Source organism: Choloepus didactylus, chromosome 10 (assembly GCF_015220235.1).
Source record: "Choloepus didactylus isolate mChoDid1 chromosome 10, mChoDid1.pri, whole genome shotgun sequence".
Classification (NCBI taxonomy): Eukaryota; Metazoa; Chordata; class Mammalia; order Pilosa; family Megalonychidae; genus Choloepus; species Choloepus didactylus.
This window is the reverse complement of record NC_051316.1, coordinates 92,897,510-92,915,925: the sequence shown is the minus strand read 5'-3', so window position 1 is coordinate 92,915,925 and position 18,416 is coordinate 92,897,510. Positions and strand designations below refer to the sequence as shown.

At 40.9% G+C, this 18,416-nt stretch overlaps 1 protein-coding gene across 4 annotated transcripts in view; it reads left to right on the top strand.

Annotated features, from left to right (window-relative positions):
- Positions 1 to 4,951: 4,951 nt before the first annotated feature.
- SPTAN1 (spectrin alpha, non-erythrocytic 1) overlaps positions 4,952 to 18,416 on the top strand; it is a 72,982-nt gene continuing 59,517 nt past the window's right edge. For all 4 annotated transcript variants that reach the window (XM_037798584.1, XM_037798583.1, XM_037798582.1 and 1 more), the window contains exons 1-3: positions 4,952 to 5,089; positions 15,605 to 15,844; positions 16,969 to 17,094. In XM_037798584.1, coding sequence (XP_037654512.1) covers positions 15,608 to 15,844; positions 16,969 to 17,094 — 363 coding nt within the window. In that variant the 5' untranslated portion in view covers positions 4,952 to 5,089; positions 15,605 to 15,607. The remainder of the gene's footprint in view (positions 5,090 to 15,604; positions 15,845 to 16,968; positions 17,095 to 18,416) is intronic.

Here is an 18,416-nt window from a genome sequence, read left to right as displayed (position 1 = left end):
TTACTAATTTACAGTTTACAGTTCTAAGGCCATGAAAATGTTCCAATTAAGACATCAACAGGACGATATGTTCTCTGAAGAAAGGCCGATGGCGTTTGGAGTTCCTCTGTCAGCAGGTACATAGCTTGTGTCTGCTGATCCTTCTCTCCGGGGTTTTGTTGCCTTCAGGTTCTGGTTCTTTCTGTTTCTGTGGGTCCTTGCTTGCTTCTCCCAGGGCTTTTCTCTCCAAGCTTTCTGGATGTTTCTCTCTCTGTGCTCTCTGGCTTTTTTCTGTCTTTTATCTTCTCATAGAGGACTCCAGTAAAAGGATTAAGACCCACCTTGTATTAGGTGGGTCACATTTCAGTTGAAACAACCTAATCAAAAGGTCCCACCCACAATATGTCTGCCCCCACAGGAATGGATTAAAAGAACATGGTGTTTTCTGGTGTATTTAACAGCTTCAAACCAGCACACCATTGTGAACATTCTTTTAGTCATGTCTATGCACACATACACAAATACATGAATATAGGTCTTAAGTGAATGGACTCAGTACCCATGTTCTTCTGTAACCTGCTGTCATTCAGTAATATCTTAGATATTTTTTCAAGTCAATCTGTGTGAGTTACATAACCATTAAAGTCTGTTGAATTTATGAATCATAATTAACCAGTTTTCAATTGATGACTAGGTTTTTCTAATTTCTTACAGTTATTAATGTTAGGTCGGAGTCGTTCAAGAATCCACACAATGCATCGAGTCATGGTTTAAGTAGTAGAGAGTTTAAGGTTTATTAGAGGAAGAAAGCAGGTGGGAGCCAGCAAAAAGAAAGAAAGAAAGAAAATGGCTCCAGCTCTCTATCTGCAAGCAGCATTTTTTAAAGGAAAAACCTACATTGGGATGGGAGGGTGTTGGGGGCAAGGGTGCCTGCTGAGTGTGTTCTGTGCCTCGATTGGGTGAGTGCTTATCAGTTTTGGGGCTGATTGGTTGCTAGGGTTCTGAGCATTATTCTTCTTTGAAATGTAACTGTATTATCTATGTGGAGGAAGCAGGCCTTTTGGCTTGTTTGTGGTCGTTCATCTTATGGACCTATCTGATCTTGTCTTATCCACCCTTTTGGGGTTTAGGTGCCACTATGACTGGGATTTCTAAAACAGCCTTCAACCTTTAGTTTATGGCGCACCTGGTATCTATGAGATAAACAGCAGGGCTCCTTGACCAGACATTCCTTCTGTATGTTAGACTCTTTTTTCTGGGGTCTGACAATTAACATTCTTCAATCTTGTCCTACTTCCTTAGGATAAATTCCTAAATTTAACATTGCTGGGGTCAAATGGTATACAGATTTCATATTTTGATCCATTTTGCCAAACTGTTCTTCCAGAAAAGTTCTGCCTACATATATTCAAAATGACTAAGAATTGCCAGGCAAAATTGTTAGGTGGGTGTGAGGGAGGAAGGACATTCTAGTTAGTGGAAAAATCAAAGCAAAACCCTGACGTTGGAAAAATACATGTATTTAGGAAGTGGCTAAACTCAGGGTTGGTGGAGAAAAGCAGTGAGATACGATGCTTGTGATGGTTGGGTTCATGTGCCAATTATCAACTTGGCCAGGTAATGGTACCCAGTTGTCTGGTCAAGCAAACACTGACCTAACTTACTCTGAAGACATTTCTTAATCATTAGTAAGTTGATTGCCTTTATGGCGGATTACATCTATAATCAACTTCTCTTCTGTAATGAGAGATATCTAATACTATCAGTTGTCTTTAAAGAAGAGGTGATGAATTCAGCAGTCAGAAGAGAGAATTTACATCTCCAGGCAGCCAACCTCTCCTGGGGAATTCATCAAAAAACTTCTTCAGAGTTGCCAGCTTCCACCCTGCCCTACAGAATTTGGACTCGTGCATCTCCACAGTTGCATGAGATACTTTTATGAAATTTCATATTTACAGATATCTCCTGTTAGTTCTGTTTCCTAGAGAACCCTGACTAATAAAATGCTGGAGAGGTAAGTTGCAACAAGGTTGTGGAAGCTCTGGACTTTAAATAGTTTGGGCTATCCTGTAGGCAATGGGTAGCTATCAAAGGTTTAGAGAAAGTTTGACATAGTTTGTGAAACTAATTCTAACCATGTGTTCAAGATGAGCAGGAGGGATGGAGACTAATTGGGCCTAAGAGGCAGTTCCACAAGAATATAGATGTGAAATGACCCTGAATAGGACAATGAAAGAAGGGAGGGAGGAGTTCCTTTTAAGCAAGACAGCCTGGCAATGCCATGTTCCGAGCTGTCAGGCCTTTTCCATCAGCCTCTGTTCTAATGTCCCCTCTTTCAGAAGCTGTCACTTGTTTTGAAGATCTGCACTATTCCTTGTCAGCTCTGATGCTGCAGAATGTCACCTGGGAAGAAGTACAGTCCACTTGCCAACTCATGACTTTTCCCAGTCAGCTCCTTGGAGGGAGGGAAAATAGTGGAGGTGCTTGCCTGTCAACTTTGCTGTGTGTTTCCCTCCCAGGGAGTGGCAAGTGACTTTCCATGGCTGGCACTCATTACCATTAGTTTATTTCCCTATGTTTGTCCTTTTTGAACAACTTGAAAAGATATTGGGACTACAGAGATGCTTAAGCTTAAGGTGCATGTCAAACCTTTAGAGGACCTTCAAAGGACTGCTGGAGCTAGAAAGGAGCTTGAAATTCACTCCTATGGCTGCTATTCAGGAGACCAAGAGAGATGTGATTGAGAATGTGGAATTGATTGGTTACAGAGCTTCTATGCTGTCCCATGTTTGTGTGTGTGTGTATGTGTGTTTCTGAATGGGTTTCAGAAAATGAAGCAGGTCATTATCTGCTTTATCCCCTCCTTCTCCCCACACTTAACCAGAATGTTAGACATGTGGTGAAATAGGTAGAAGGTGAGGTAGGCAGACAATAGAATACTTGAAAAAGAAAAGCTTTTTAAATGTTTTATTTCCAGTGTCAAATGCAGAATAGAGTGGGTGAGTGAATGGGAGGTGAGGAGGACTGGGAATACTGTTTCTTGGCCATGTTTCAGATCAGACAAAAGATCAAATAAGATTTTAGTTTTTGTATCAATTCAGAAACTTGATTTCCAATATGTTTTACATCTGGCAAAAGCAGCAAAACCTTCATTTCACTATGGAGCCAGGATGATTTAAAAAAAAAATTCTTTCTCTTTACAGCTCCTGCCCACAGCCCTCAGACCTGTTCCTTGCTGGAGCAGTGTCTTGGCAATTTTGGAGAGCTATGATTGTGTTAGCCATTTCATACCCAGAGATGAATGTCTGATTAAATATTTTGCTGCTACTCGCTAGAGAGGAAGCTATCAATGCCATCAGCTGTTTCCAGAAATGCACACTCTAGGGAGGAGTTACCAGGCCTTGTTTTCTCTACATAGAAGATTGCAGGAAATGCCTTTCAGCTCCTACGTTTTTCCTCCACATTCTGGAGAACCGCTTCTAGGGTGTAGCCAACTCCTTTTCTTTTCCCTCTGCTCTCATGGAGTGAGGGAATGGGGGAATTTTTCCTCACTATCATGGCTACAGCCAAGGCAGCTTAGAAACTAGATTGCAGAGCCAGGCACAGAGAAAGAAGGCAAACTGCAGAGGGCCAGGAAGCTCAGGGCTGGGCCTGGGCCCAGGTTTTGGTGCAGTGCCCAGTGCCTTTATATTTATTTAAAGAGGAGGACTCCTTGGTAACCAGGAGGCTGGGGCCTTCATGAGTTTCTAGTCTGCCTGGCTGCACAGGAATGATCTGGGTGTTGCTCTCAAACACACCGCCCAGCTGTCACCAGAATGGGGATGGGAAAGGGGCTTCCTAAGGGAGGTTTCTGGACTACAGAGTTTAGAACCAAGCCCTCAAACTGCTTACTTTTCATTCTCTGCAGCCCTGCACCTACCTGCATCAATGCCCCCCTTTCCTATGGAAAGGCAGTATTGAGAGAAGGTTCTGCTTGGATTCAAATCCTAGCTAGTTTTTCTGCTTGCTAGCTTTGTGACCTTGGGCAGGAGACCTCTGTCAAATGGGGAAAATACTATCTACCTCATAAAATTATGGAAAAATAAGTAATTTTTTAAAAAAAAAGATAATATAAAAAACAGAGTGCCTGGTACATAAGGAAATTTCAATTCATCATGGCAGAAAGAACCTTAAGGTCTTGTTCATAAAATAAAACTAATACATCCTATTCTACTGGCAACCTGTGAGAAAGCTTTTGCTGTAAAAATATAAGAAATTAACTCCCCAAATCTCAGAATGACAGATTTACATCGCAATAAACAAACTGATTTTATTTTTTTATGATTCGAATTTGGTCGTTTCTCCTTAACACCCCCTCAAACTGGGGTCCCAATATCATTGTCGGTTTCTCGACCCTAGACTCCATCAGAGAATGGTTGCAGGGAGAGTAGGCTGTGGGGTCACCAGCAGCACCTCCTCCTACGGAAAGTGGGCAGGAAGAAGAAAGCATACGGGTGACCTCACCCTTTGGGACTAGGCGTTTTCCGGCTGCGGCGCAGCATCCCCAGCCAGACTGCAGCGATGGCCCCTGCCCCGCCCTTCGCTGCAGTCCTGGAAGGGCTCCCAGAGCCGGAGGGGTGGGGTGCAGAGGATTCTCTGCAGAGAGGGGAGGGGCAGGATTAGAGGACCGAAGCTGCGAGAAGTGGGGTGTAACTGAAGCATCTCGGCCCGACAGGGCGGAGGCAGTGACTCCACTGCACCACCAACCCCCATCCCTTGTGCGCGCCCCGTTTCCCAACCGCTTTGCTTCCCTCCCCTCTCTTCCCTCTTCCCCAGCCTCGCCGCTTCGGCTCCTTCCGCGACCGCTCGGTCCTTTCCGCCAGGCGGTAGCGAGGCTAGCCTGCAGGAACTCCGCCCCCTTCGCTCCTCGGGAGCGCTCCCCCGCCCTTCGAGCAGCGTTGGGGCGCTTCCCTCGTGCTCGCGCCCGCCCGCTGCCGGAACGCGCTTGGCTGTCTATAAAAGAGGCGGGGCGCGCGCGTCGCCGCCACTACCCGCTGCGGAGCGAACGGCGAGGAGCAGTGGCCGCTGTGGTGCGTCGGTCCCTCAGCACCCTCTCATCCCTCAGGAGCGGGTGAGAGGGGGTTGCAGGGTAGCTCAGGGTGGGAGTAGGGCCCGAGGGTAGGAGACCTGAGGTCGGGGAGCCGGGCTGCTGGGAAGCGGCGAACAGGGAAGCCCCCTGCGTGGGGCGGAGCCACCGTGCGGACAGGTGAGCCGGACCCGCGTCAGTGCTCCCTTGCGTCGGGAGGAGCCGGCCGAGCCGGCCGCGACCGGCTTTGTGGCGCGTGGGCTGCGGATCGGCAGCCTGGCTGAGCCTTGGAGCCGGCGGCTGGAATGTCATTGACTGGGGGGAGGGGGCAGGGCCGTCGGGTCTCTCCCCGCACCCTTCTCTCCGCCCCAGCCTGGTTACGGCCTCGCCCTGCTCCATCCGGCTGCGGCAGGTGGGGTGGGGGCCCTCGTCAGGATCTTCACCATCTCCCTTCACCACCAGCGCCAGTCCTTTGCCCCTGTGGGGAGCGACTCCTGCAGCTCGTTTTTGCAAATCTCCACAAGATTGAGGTTCAAGCAGCAATGCCGGTCCAGCCCCTGAAGGAGGAAGAGCTCGAAGCATAAAGAGCTCTTTGACCTTAATTCCATTCTGCCTGGTGATTCTTGACTCTCTAGATCTGGAAAGGTCCGAGACTAGCTGTCTCGTTTTCTTTCTTGTAATAAACATTTCTTTCCTCCTCAATTGTGATCTGATTGTAAACAATAGGTAGATGCAGCGCGTGCTTTGTAGGAGACCCAAATCAAATAATTTAATATTTTAGAGGCTTTTTTCTCCTCGAGACCGGGTCTTTCGGTCGAGTGCGGCATATTATTAGTCAAAATTTTACAACCATGCTAGTGTTGAATAATACGGCAGTCTTTTGTTTGAAAGCCGTCTCTGTGAATTTGGTCTTTCCAACGGAAATTGCTTTTAAAGATCTCTTTAATCTATCGCAATAAAATATATTTTAAATAAGGGTTTTCTTAAAGTTAAGGGTTGAGATGTTTTAAAGGAAAGCCTGAATAGCCCGTGAAACTGGGTTGAGATGATGCTTGAACTGCTGTAACACCTTGTCAAATCTTTTTTATGTAATAGATCCTTAAATATTTAAAGCCCTTTGTTCTGTCTTCATGGTATTTTAGAAAAACTTAGAATCATAGCTGTGAGGTTTTTAGAAGAGAGGCTATATGAAGTATTTTCATAATGTGTTGAGAAATTGCATCGTCATAGCAATCGGACTTAAGTAAAACAGAATGTATCAAAAATGGAAGAGTGGGGGTGTCTGCAGCCAGGGAGCAGATACAGTCTTAAGAATAGCAGTATATGAAGCCATTGAGCCAGGGTTCCACTTTAAACTAGTCAATTTCTCTTTCATTGTAGCTTAATGTCTTAGATTTTGAAAGGTCAGATTGAAGTCAAAGTTAAAAAAAAAAATGTGCTGCAGGAAAAAAATATGTGCTGCAGTAAGTGCCTCTGTGCAGGAAATTAACAATCCTTTTTTAGTAACTGGGCCATAACTACTCAAAGGGACCCTCAAAGTGTGTTAGCAGTTATCTAGGGACCTAGAATGGAAAGAATCAAAAGGAGGATTTACTCTATACTGGACAGGGGTGAAGTGTTTCTTGTTGGTAAACCATCAGCTTAGTAACTAATTCTATGATATGCTTTTGTCTTGGCTCAGTGTGTTTTGTAGTAATCTAGTAATTGGAGAAATCTGATATGTCACAGGCTCTAATGTGAGCCTGTCAAACAATCTGATGAACAAGTTTTGGTGGGGAGACCTGTTTTAAAAATGTAACTTTTGGTTCCCTGGGTCAGAATTTTCGCTCCTTTTCCTGCCCACCTTTATCTCAAAGGGAGGGGCCAGTTGCAGATCATGAGAAGTGGAGCTCAGGAATATTCCACCACAGCCCTGTCATTGCTGAACTTGCACTAAGGACACGGGGCTGGAAGCCGACCTGCCTTTGTAATCAATCCTCAGTGGGATATGTGAGGACTTCCCTAGTTTTGCACGCCTGTCTGCTGCAGCATTTCAGCTGTGGTTGGCTGAGTACAGGAGAAGAATGCAACACCCTGATGGCAAATGCTGACTCCAGGAATGCGAAGGAAGAATGCATAGTTGATCGCTTGGGACCAGTTGACTGGAGCAGCTGTGCTTTTGAACCATCACCTTCCTTCCACGTTTTTGTCATAGTCCTCTTGTACCAATTTTAAGCAGGATATAGTATTTTGTAAAGGAAATTTACCAGCAAACTAGGCCCAAGTCAGATCTTTTTAGCTTGAGTTTTCTTGTTTCTGATGATTTCATGAAAGCATGCTATTTTATTAGTGAATATAAGGAATTTAGGAATCATCTAGCCCTGGGATTCTCAGTTAACTTATCAAAGTGTGAATCAGGGCGGGGGTGGGGATGTTTAGTTTTAACAAGTATATTCAGTATTGTAAATTTATTTGACAAGTGGGGAAACAGGCCTAAAAGGAGTTGTGGCCAAGACAGCACTTGGAGATAGTAACCAAGATCAGAGAACCTTGGTTCTCTTTCTACATTTTAAATCTCTGGTGGGATAGAAACTTGATAGAATTTTCCTGTCAAAGGAGACAGGAAAATGTCTGAAAATTGATATTTATCTGTATTCATGTATTTTTAAAGGTTTTCTTCATTTTGAAATTATTTTGTTCAGTTTGCCCTTAGAAGCTTGTTATCTTGCTCTTCCCCCTCCCTCTTTAGACTCCACATTCTTCCATCATGTTGTCATCCTTTCGTAAACGCAGAGTCCAGGTATTTGACCAGCATGCAGGAAGTGTGTTGCCTTTTGAGTTTTGCCTGGCTTGTAGTGGAGACACATTTGTGTCAAAGAGGTTGAATGATCCAAAGAGAGGGGGAAAAAAACCCTTCCTGCATGACCTTTCTGTTAAGCAGATTGGTTAGGGTTTTTTTGGCATTACATGATCAGAAGTCTTAGTAAATTTACTCTACAATTTCCAAAACCTCCTGTTTTTACCTTCCTCTCTTTAAGGCATGAATATATATATATATATATATATTAGTTTCTTGTCACCCTACCGTTTGCATGTAGTGTTTGCCAATTTTTTTAATTTATGTTTATTTGGTTTCTAAGAACCAAGGGTCTAAACAGATTATCCTAGATACTAGGAAAAATTAAGAATCTGAAAACATGTACTAAAAATGATATTTTTAACTTGACAAATATTGTAAACTTGGGTTTGTTTCCAGTTCCCATTGACTTATATCTTCAGCCACAATCCCTGTAATGAAGTAGAGCTTGCATTTTCTTGTTTAAAAAAAGCTCAATATATACATGTTTTATATGTGTACAGCTTTTGAATGTTTGCTAAACTGGACCTTTTTCAGGAAGGAAAAAAATGCTTTAATTAATGTCTTGATATCCCATACTGAGAAATACAAACTTTACAAATTTCTAGTGATTATAAGTGATAAATCCAAGGCATGCCCTTTTATAAATCAAAAGTAAATTTTTTAAATGAGGTTTATAAAAATGGGCCACAGTATAACCTCTTTGTGTTTTTGAATTATAGTAACAATATGTTGCTCTTAAATACCTCTCATCTGAATTTTGCAGGTTAAAAGGTAAGTAGCAGCAAGATAGTATTTGGGAATCATTCAGAAGTAAGTTATCTCAATGTTGCTCTGCATTTCTGGATTTTGATGCAATGCAGTATGAATCTTTTGCTTTCTTAGAGCTAAGTCCCTGCTCACCTTTGCAGAATTGTGCTAACAAGTTGAAGTGAATTAATCAATTTGAAGGCTGAAGTGCAGATCCACAATCCTGATTGGAATGTGGTTTAAGCAAATATATTCATTGTTTTTCTTATGGCATTGAAAGACTTAACTTATGTATTATGTACCTATCTGCTTATCATCAGATCTGCCACTAAAATCTGCAGCTGAGTTGGTTTTGAGTTAATTTGTTTGATCTAAGAAACAAATTGGCATAAAATTTTATGAGTGCTAACCAATTTTTTGGTGGTTTGTTCTCAGGGGACCCTTCCACATCTGTGGATTTAGTTCTCTTGCTTTGCAAATCTAAAATTTGGTAGTAGGCTGGCTTTCTAAGCCATGGAAAATGGCATTGTCAGTTCTGCACATTGGGGCTCTGACTAAGCAACAAAAACAAAGATGATGAATGGTTTCTTTGACCTTTTGCTTTGGGTGATGTTTATGAATTTTTCCATATAGCAAAGTGATCTGTTCATCCTGTGAGTGAGTCCATAACATTCCTTTCCTTGAAAAACGGTTTATCTGGTATCCTTCCTGAAAACTGGAATTTTATGATAGTTTTCTAAGTGCCTGTAAAATCCCAGCACCTTCAGCTTGGTGAAAGAATGAGAATCCCAATGCATTGTTTTTAATAGAGACTTCCATCTTCCACAGATTTTTCTTTTCCTTTTCTGGGGTTCCATAGAGAAACTGTAATTACCAAATTCTTTCTTTCACTATTTACGAGGTAGTCCACTCACTGCAGATGCCAAGTTTGCAAGACCAAAGTGTTTGACCTTTGGTCTGAAAATGTTTCTATCTACTTTCTTTTTTTTTTTTTTTTGTATCTACTATCTTTTGTGTTGCTTAACACAGTGTGATTACCACCCTCTGCCTCCTTCTCTTCCAAAGAGAATGAGAGCATATAGTTTCTCTAGATAAGGTTAGGTCATTTGAAAAGTCCCTGAGTACCAAGATCTGCCTCAGTTTTCTTTTGTCATTTATCAAGAAGACAAAGATACTGGTCAATGACTAGCCTCTTTTGTAGGAATCCATTTTCAGCTGATAATATATATAAATTTGTATTGCAAATAAGGTGTCATTCCTAGGCATGTTAAATCTTTGGATTAAACTAGAAATATCTAACCAACATTCGTATCTTTAGACCCCTCTCTTACTTCACAGAGATTTGGCAGTATTGTGAGGATGCTGACAATCCTTTTTACTTATTACAATGGATGACATAGTTGTAATTCCTGTTTCATCCCCCTGAGATCAATTCACATTACTTGCTAAATGATGCAGCTAACATTTTGACTGCTGCATTGCAGCATTTATAGCCTGCATCTTCGATCTTCTCCAATAATATTTGAAAAAATATAGCCTTTTTCTTTCTGTTACCTTAAATGTGAAACTATCCTTAAACATATAGAGAATATATTTAGCATATTCTTTCCCCTCCATTCTCCATATACATTGACTTGATTGGTAAAATCGAAGTTGATCTGCTGGTTTGAGATAACACAGTCAGTTGATTGTACTCCTAGGAGGTCTTCTCAGTTGTGGTTTTAAGGCAGTTAGTGGAATAGATAAAACCAGCTAGTAAGATTGGAGATTGTTTTTTAATGGCACATTTCCCCAATTTTCCTTTCTAGCACCCAAAAAGGCATTAATCCCCTTAGGACTGGGAATAGCCTGGAACTTTCCCTCTGGAATCTGCCTTACTTGTCTGCTGCATATTGCCAGGGCAGGGTTCTTGCAGTATGCAGCCTCAGTCATGAAAGGAATGTAGAGTACGCAGGCAGCGTCCAAGAAATTCCAGTAACTCTCGGGGATAGTTTTGGCTGAGAGGTTGTAGCAGCACCTTTGGGTAATTGCTCTTGGTGATACACATGAATACTTTTCCTGTGGGTTTAATGTAGTCTCTGCTCCCTTTAGGAGCAAAAAGAAATCAGAACTTGTATAGATAAACTGGAAACAGCTTCCTGTCAGGTTAAGAGGGAGAAACTCTTATTAACCCATAAACTTATGTTCCTGTAATCATGCAAGTGAAAATTTTGAATACTAGCAGCAGTGGGAGAGCATTGATGACTTGCCAGTTGTGGCTTGGCAAATCTCCCACCTCCTAACGTCAGCTGTTCTACTGCAGGGAAGAAAAGTCCATTATTGCCTGACCAAAGCACTTGGTATAGAATTGACTCGTTCTACTTCAGTGGGGTGACAAAGAGGTCCTTTTAGGTTGGTTAATTTCAGTAGAGCCTCCTTGGACTATATCCCTGGATTGGTAGGGTCAGATCAGCAGGCTGGGCCCAACCAGGGGAATTTGCTCAGGTGGATAATTTGCGGTATTATGATGGAGATCCCTTTTTCATGGGAAAAGCCTGCTCCCCCAATGTGATTTCTTAGTAATGCAGCGAATTCTGTGATATGAGGAGGCAGAACCAATACCATAAACATTAATCCTAAAGACTTAGACATCTTTCTTTCAGGAATTCATGTACGGCATAGTTATTGTTTCATACATAAACTGTGCCTTTCTTGTTATTTGTAAGCAAGCAAATTAGGTGCATCATTTCCCTATTTTTCTATCTTTACTTTTCCTGAGAGATGAGAACAAAGGAAGTATATAAATACTTGATTCTTAACCCAGATTGTTTACTAACTTAAGGCTCAATCTTAAAAACAAAAATAATTTTGATTTTTAAAAATTATTAATTCTCTCTTTTTTTTCCCTCCAAAGCGGGAATGAAAAAGATAAGGGGGTGATGGTGAAAGGAAAAAATAAATAACCAAACAGCTATCGGTGTGTTAACTCTAAACATGTTAGGAATCGGTGGTGCTAGTGAGTTAGTCTGGGAACCAGACGTCACTGGCAACCTTAGACTCCACGACTTGCTTACTAGATGACCTTTGGTTTCTGACCACTTATCAAGTGAGCAGTTTTTTATTTCCAAGTTTAGAATATAATTGATTCTCTAATATGTTCCAGGTCCTGAGTTCTGTGCTAAGAGTGGATCCAAGTGAGAGTAAGTTATGGTTTGCCCTTAAGGAACTTATAAATATGGTAGGGAGAGAACAGTAATTACACAGCAAAATGTGATAGTGCTGTAAGGGGAACGTAGAGGGAGTGAGGACCTCTGATTGAGAAAAACTTCATGGAAAATGAGATTTGCTTTAGACTTTGATGAATTTATATGATACTAAATTGCAGAGTTGGGAGTAGGAGAGAAGAGAACATTGCTGACGAAGAGAACTTTTTGAGCAAAGAGCTGGGAAATGGACCCTGCCCAGGGCCTGTCATATGGGTTTGGTGAAGGAGTTTAATTTGAGATATGGCTGGAGGAGACAATTGGAAGGTAAATGAGTGAGGACGTGTTTAAACTCTAATAAATATGGCTGGTGATGGTAGTGATTCTTTGTCAAGATCCTTGTCAGAATCGGACTTCTCCGAAATAGGCTGATGTAGTTAGGGCAGGCAGCAGTGTAAACCAGAACTGCCTTGCTGGTAGTTAATTATTATTACAGAAACTCTGCTCTGATCAGGCACTTGGTTTTTCAGGGTTACGCTCAAATTTTGGTTTAAGGACTCTTTTGAAGCCTGTTTTAAGAACAGAAAATACTGTTTTCAGACATAGCTGTCCTGATGATGCAAATTGTGCCTTCTTGAACTGTGTTTCCCTGAGGTACCACCCTGCCATGGTCAAAAGAGCAGCTACTTTCTCAGAATATACTGTCATTTGGTCATTCCAAGATAAGTACTTCAGACTTATTCATTAGGCTGGATAACCTAATTGTATAGCTTCAGTCAGTAAATTTTTTGTTTGCCATTCTTGTCTAGCTTTTACTTGTATGGCATTCCAGTTTTACAATGTGGAAAATGAAACTTGGTTAGATTGTGAGCTCTCTCCCCATCCCTTACAAATGGGATGCATAGCATAGCAGTTGCAACACTCAATGTACTTAATATTTATTCAGCAAACACTTCTTAATGAACTCTGTATGCTAGAAATCGGGGATACAAAAATTGGGTTGCTTGGTCTGATTGTACTGTGGGAGGTATATACAGATGCTTTGTGAATCTACAGAAGAGTATGATTAAATTGAGGAGGGAAGGAAGGAGCAGTGAGTACAGCTTTAATTCTGCAGTTTGCTCACTTTAGTTGGGTGTTGAAATATAAGTAGGAGTTACCCAGGGAGAGAAGAGACAGACAGTCTAAGCAAAGGAAGCATGTGCAATAGCTTGATATTTTAAAAGGGAGTTATGTATTTTGAAGAAGGAATATTTTCATATGGCAAGGGAGTAGAGGGACCAGGTGAGAGACATACCAGATCAGGATGTTGGGCCAGATCATGAGCGGCCTTAAATGTCCTGCTAAACAGTTAGACTCACTCTTCTGCCAGACTGGAGCCTTAAAAGATCTTACAGCATGGGAGTGACATGGCAAAAAATATGTTTTCTTCTTATAGTTAAAAAAACAAACAAAAATAACTGGTTAATATGTGGAGAATAATTTGGAAAGAATGGTTATATGACTAAGATCATCTCATGTATTCTTCCCTAAGAAGATAGTCTCTTCATAGAAAGCTTGCAGAGTTGTTCAGGTGCAAACAATGTGTTCTTACCTCCTCTTGGAGCTGCTTTAATCCCCTAGGAACTGGAATGTGAGCTAGAAACTCTGATCTCATGCAGATCTCACAGATCTCACCCGTGTTGTTTATGTCAGAGTTGATTGTGGGTGAGCAGTCTCATTGATTTCCAGTTCCTAACCCTTTGGCTGCTTATCCTTTCCTAATAACTGGGACAGTCTAACAGGATGACAAGAATAACTCCCAAATGTTACCCAGGTGATGCAATTTTCATACTTTTTATTAATAATACAACAAAGCTGGAAGGGACCATAAAGTTTATCTGGACTGCTTCCTTACCAAATCTCAGAAGCCCCTCTGTATAATGTAATTTTAAAGTTGGAAGGGATTTGAGAGACCATCTCATTTACACCTACCATTTTTAGTCACTCTAGGAAATGGTGAAGAGAGGCAAAGTGGCTCATGCAGATCACACATTACTGACAAGTTTAGAAGCTATTTTTCATCTGTACCTATTTCCTTCTGATTCTTAGAGGATAAAATGCCATGTTCTTTTCTTTTAATTCAGTTTTATTGATATATATTCACATTCCATAGAATCATCCACAGTGTACAATCAGTTCACAGTACCATTATATAGTTGTGCATTCATCACCACAATCATAGTACTCCCATTCGTATTTTCCCCTCGGTTTCATTGCCATATTGGCATCCTTTGGGTGGGGTGGAGGTTGCACCCGTGTAGTTAGTTGTTGTGGGGAAGTGGATAGTCATTTTATAAAGGAATAGGATCTGGGTTTCATTGTTGAGTCCTAAGAAGGGGCTACCTTCTCACTTTTTTTCATTACCACACTCAAAAAAAAAATAAGAAAAAAAGTTAAAGTAAAAAAGAACGCCCAAAACATCCCATACTCCCCATCCCTCCCTATTATTCATTTACTTTTTTGTCCTTATTTTTCTATTCATCTGTCCATGCACTGGATAAAGGGAGTGAGAGCCACAAAGTTTTCACAATCACTTGGTCACACAGTGTAAGCTATATAGTTATACAGGTCGTCTTTGAGAATAAAGGCTACTGCTTCAACTTTTTCAGGTATTTCCTTCTAGCTGTTCCAATACACTAAAACCTAAAAAGGGATATCTATATAGTGCATAAGAAAGCCCTCCAGAATGACCTCTTGACTTGGAGATCTCTCAACCACTGAAACTTTATTTTTCATTTCTCTTCCCCCTTTTGGTCCAAGAAGGCTTTCTCAATCCCACAATGGATAAAATGGCTTATTCTTGATACAAGCATTTAGCTTATTCTGGGTTTCTCACATAAATAGGTCAGATATTCTCTCTGACATTAAAATTTGGTGAAACAGCCCAGAAATCTGAGGGTTTGAAGTGGGGCAGATTGAGTACTACAGAAAATGTCCGCCTGTCCAGTTAGCCTGCATTTGTAGTTAAATTGACATTGATGCTAAACGTATACAGTCTACTTGCTTTACAAAATAACAGGGCAAATCTTTCCCAACACTTTTTTTTTTTTTTTTTTTGGATACCCTTGAGTTGTTTTTCTTTTCGTTGCGTGCATTTGGATGAAACTGAGCCTGTTCATTGCCCAGGCATTTTGATAAACTGAAGGAGACTTGTAGGGGTGACATTTGGGGGTAACTGAGAAGTTAGTTACTTTGTCTAAATAACTTTTATTAATTGTTGATATTAAGGACACAATTATTTTATAATTATTCCCTTTACTTCATTGAATAACAGGCTGAGATCTGGAAAGAAACAGAGAAAATCTGGTTTAAGTAAGGGTAAATTGTTTCTAATCCTTACACAATGAAATATAGAGACCAGATGAAAGAATTTTTGAATGGACTTGTCACTTAATTCTTTGAGTGGGAAAGTGGTTTCTTTTGAATCCTAAGAACCCCTGTAGAATTGACAGCATAAATCATAGTACTCCCATTCGTATTTTCCCTTCAGTTTCGTTGCCATATTGGCATCTTTTGGGCAGGGTGGAGGGTGCACCCATGTAGTTAGGTGTTGTGGGGAAGTGGATAGCTATTTTATAAAGGAATAGGATCTGGGTTACATTGTCTAGTCCTTAGAAGGATCTACCTTCTCACTTCATTTGTCTGCTAGGACCATCTGATAATTCCTTCTCCTTCCTTCAGAGAGGCTGATTCTATTGAGTCTGTTTTGATGTCTTGTGGTGCTTATCTTAGGGCATTCTCTCTTTTCAGAAAATGGACCCAAGCGGGGTCAAAGTGCTGGAAACAGCAGAGGACATCCAGGAGAGGCGGCAGCAGGTCCTAGACCGATACCACCGCTTCAAGGAGCTCTCAACCCTCAGGCGCCAGAAGCTTGAAGATTCCTATAGATTCCAGTTTTTCCAAAGAGATGCTGAGGAGTTGGAGAAGTGGATTCAGGAGAAACTTCAGATTGCATCTGATGAGAATTATAAAGACCCAACCAACTTACAGGTGTGTCTGAGCTCCTTGAGATTCCTGCCAAAATTCAAAGAGCACAATGTTCTTGCTCTAAAATCAAAGAAATTTAAACTAATTATCACCTTGAGAGATTGGGCAGCAGAAGGAATGTAGACTAGACATAAGGAAGGGCTAACTCATTAATGTGAAAAGCCCTTAGCTTATTAGTGAAAGTGAGTGTGGAATCTTGCAGGTATTTAGTTATTTTTTCTGAATGCTTTAGCTGTTTGTTCTTTAGCCATGGCCTTGCAACCGTTGGTGACCTTTAAGTAGTTTTCAGGAAAGGTCTGGGGTGATCTCTTGGAATATGTGTTTTTGAGAAAGACAAGCTAACAATGTTGTTATTGGCAGAAATTCATAGTTATGAACCATTAAAACCCCATTTGAGAGATTCATAGGTAAATTTTATCAAAAGCAAAGCCTTTAAAAATCACTGAATTGTACACTTCAGATGAGTGAATTTTATGGTATGTAAATTATACCTCAATAAAACTATTAAGAAAAAAAAGGAAAGCCTTTCTTTTCATTGATTTTGTTGAAATTCTTTTTTTAAAAAAATTTGTTTTGGTACTTTACCAAAGTAGTCTAAGAACAAAAAACTTAATGAGCACTTGCTTAGGTACATTCCTGCTTGGCAAATCCCTTCCCGGCTCAGTACTTGATGAAAAAAAGAGGTATTGAGATGTGGAATGTACGCAGGATCAAATGACTTCTAAAGTAAGCTGAACAAAGTGTCACGTTGTGAGTGAATGTGGATGGATTATGCAAGAGTAAACACTGCATGCTAAGAAAACCATCAGTATGGATCTGTATTTCTAGAAGACATTGCCTGTCCATTTAAGGCTAATTTCCTTATGGACAATAAGATTAGGATATCTTAAAACATCTTCCTGTCTGCAAAATTGGTGGTTCTCAGTGGTTTAAGTTTTCAGAAAGCCAGTATAGATGCACTCAGAGTACTTGAGTAAGTAAGCAGTTAGTGGGATGAGTGAGATGCTGAGTGATGTGTCCATGATTAGAGGGTGTAGGATTAAGGAGGGGAGGAATAAGGGGGGTGAGAACCAAAGATGAGTACTGTGTGGTTGCACCTTTTGGCTCACTTCATGGTTCATCAACAGGGAAAGCTTCAGAAACATCAAGCATTTGAAGCTGAAATACAGGCTAATTCAGGAGCCATTGTTAAGCTGGATGAAACTGGAAACCTGATGATCTCAGAAGGGCATTTTGCATCTGAAACCATAAGGGTAAGAATGAGTAGTGCCTGGTATGGACAGCCTTCATCTGGTTGGTAGAGGAATTATGTGTCAGGTTTCTAAAAAGATAGACTTCTCCAACTTCTTAAAAGAATTTATGAAGTCTCTTAAAGGCATTATCAAAATCCCACCTTTGAAATATTATGACTTGGCATGAATATAAACAAGTGTTTGAATACTCAGTGAAGAAAGTTTTGTAGAACAAACTAGAATGTGATTACAATGCAGCACTTTAAAGAAGATACGCTAAATTGAACTCTCACTACAGATTGTAAATACGTGGGAAAGCATAAGTGAAATCAGTGAATTAAGGGAATAGGACACAGTGATAAATAGGATCAATCATGAGCTCTGTAAAGAAAGTTCTCTGTTGGGAAGCTTGCTGTCTGATCTCGGTGGCTGGCCCTGGATAGCATTTACTGAGTTCAGTCAGCAAGCCAGTTAAAGGTCCAGTTGTGTGGCATCTGTTGGTCAGTGACCATGGTGCTGTTACTGACTTTGAGGACAAGAGTCCTCAAACTCTTTGGTCTTGCTCATTTTGGTGCTGGTTCATTGAACTTGGGGCAATAATTGATCTCTGTCTGTTTCACATTTCTAATACTAAGATATTAAGGCAAAATGAGCCTCTTGAGGATAAGGTATACACACAGAGTTTCTCATAACTGGAAGCTCTTGTATATATTTCATGTACCTTATATCTATCTGTGATTTGTTCCTTGTCATCCAAAGTCCTGTTCCACCAAGGGACCAACCTCTTCTAGTCCTTTATCTGTCAAAGTGACCCTGAAGATTTAGATGAAAGCTACGTTCTTAAGCCCCAGCAGAAATGTTTCATCCCCTCTCCCCAGTCTAGTAGTTTTCAAATACTTTTGCTCTGCTATGCTCTGTAGTCTCATATTGAACACTTGCAATTAGCCCTGGTAATATGAGTAATAACATTCACTATTTTTAGTAATGATTGTAAATAGGAAATAAAAGTAAATTCTAAATGCCATGACCCAACTATTTATTTAATTACATTCAGTCCATTTCAGTAATGTAATATGCCTCTGCAATTAAATACAGATGGAGATCGAGAATATATCAGGGGTTTGGCTTGAGTAATTAATCTGGTCTATTAGTACCCTCTGCCCTGTTTAGAGATCTTATTAAAGCAACATTAAAAAGTACTGTTAGAGGAGTTGGGGGGGGGAGAGGGGGGATCCCAACCTTGAGGCTCTTGGAGGAGCAGAGGAAGCAGCAGGCAACTGAAGAGGTGTCAGAGGTAACTGCTCGTGAGGCAGAGGTGCTTACAGAACTATGAATGATACAAG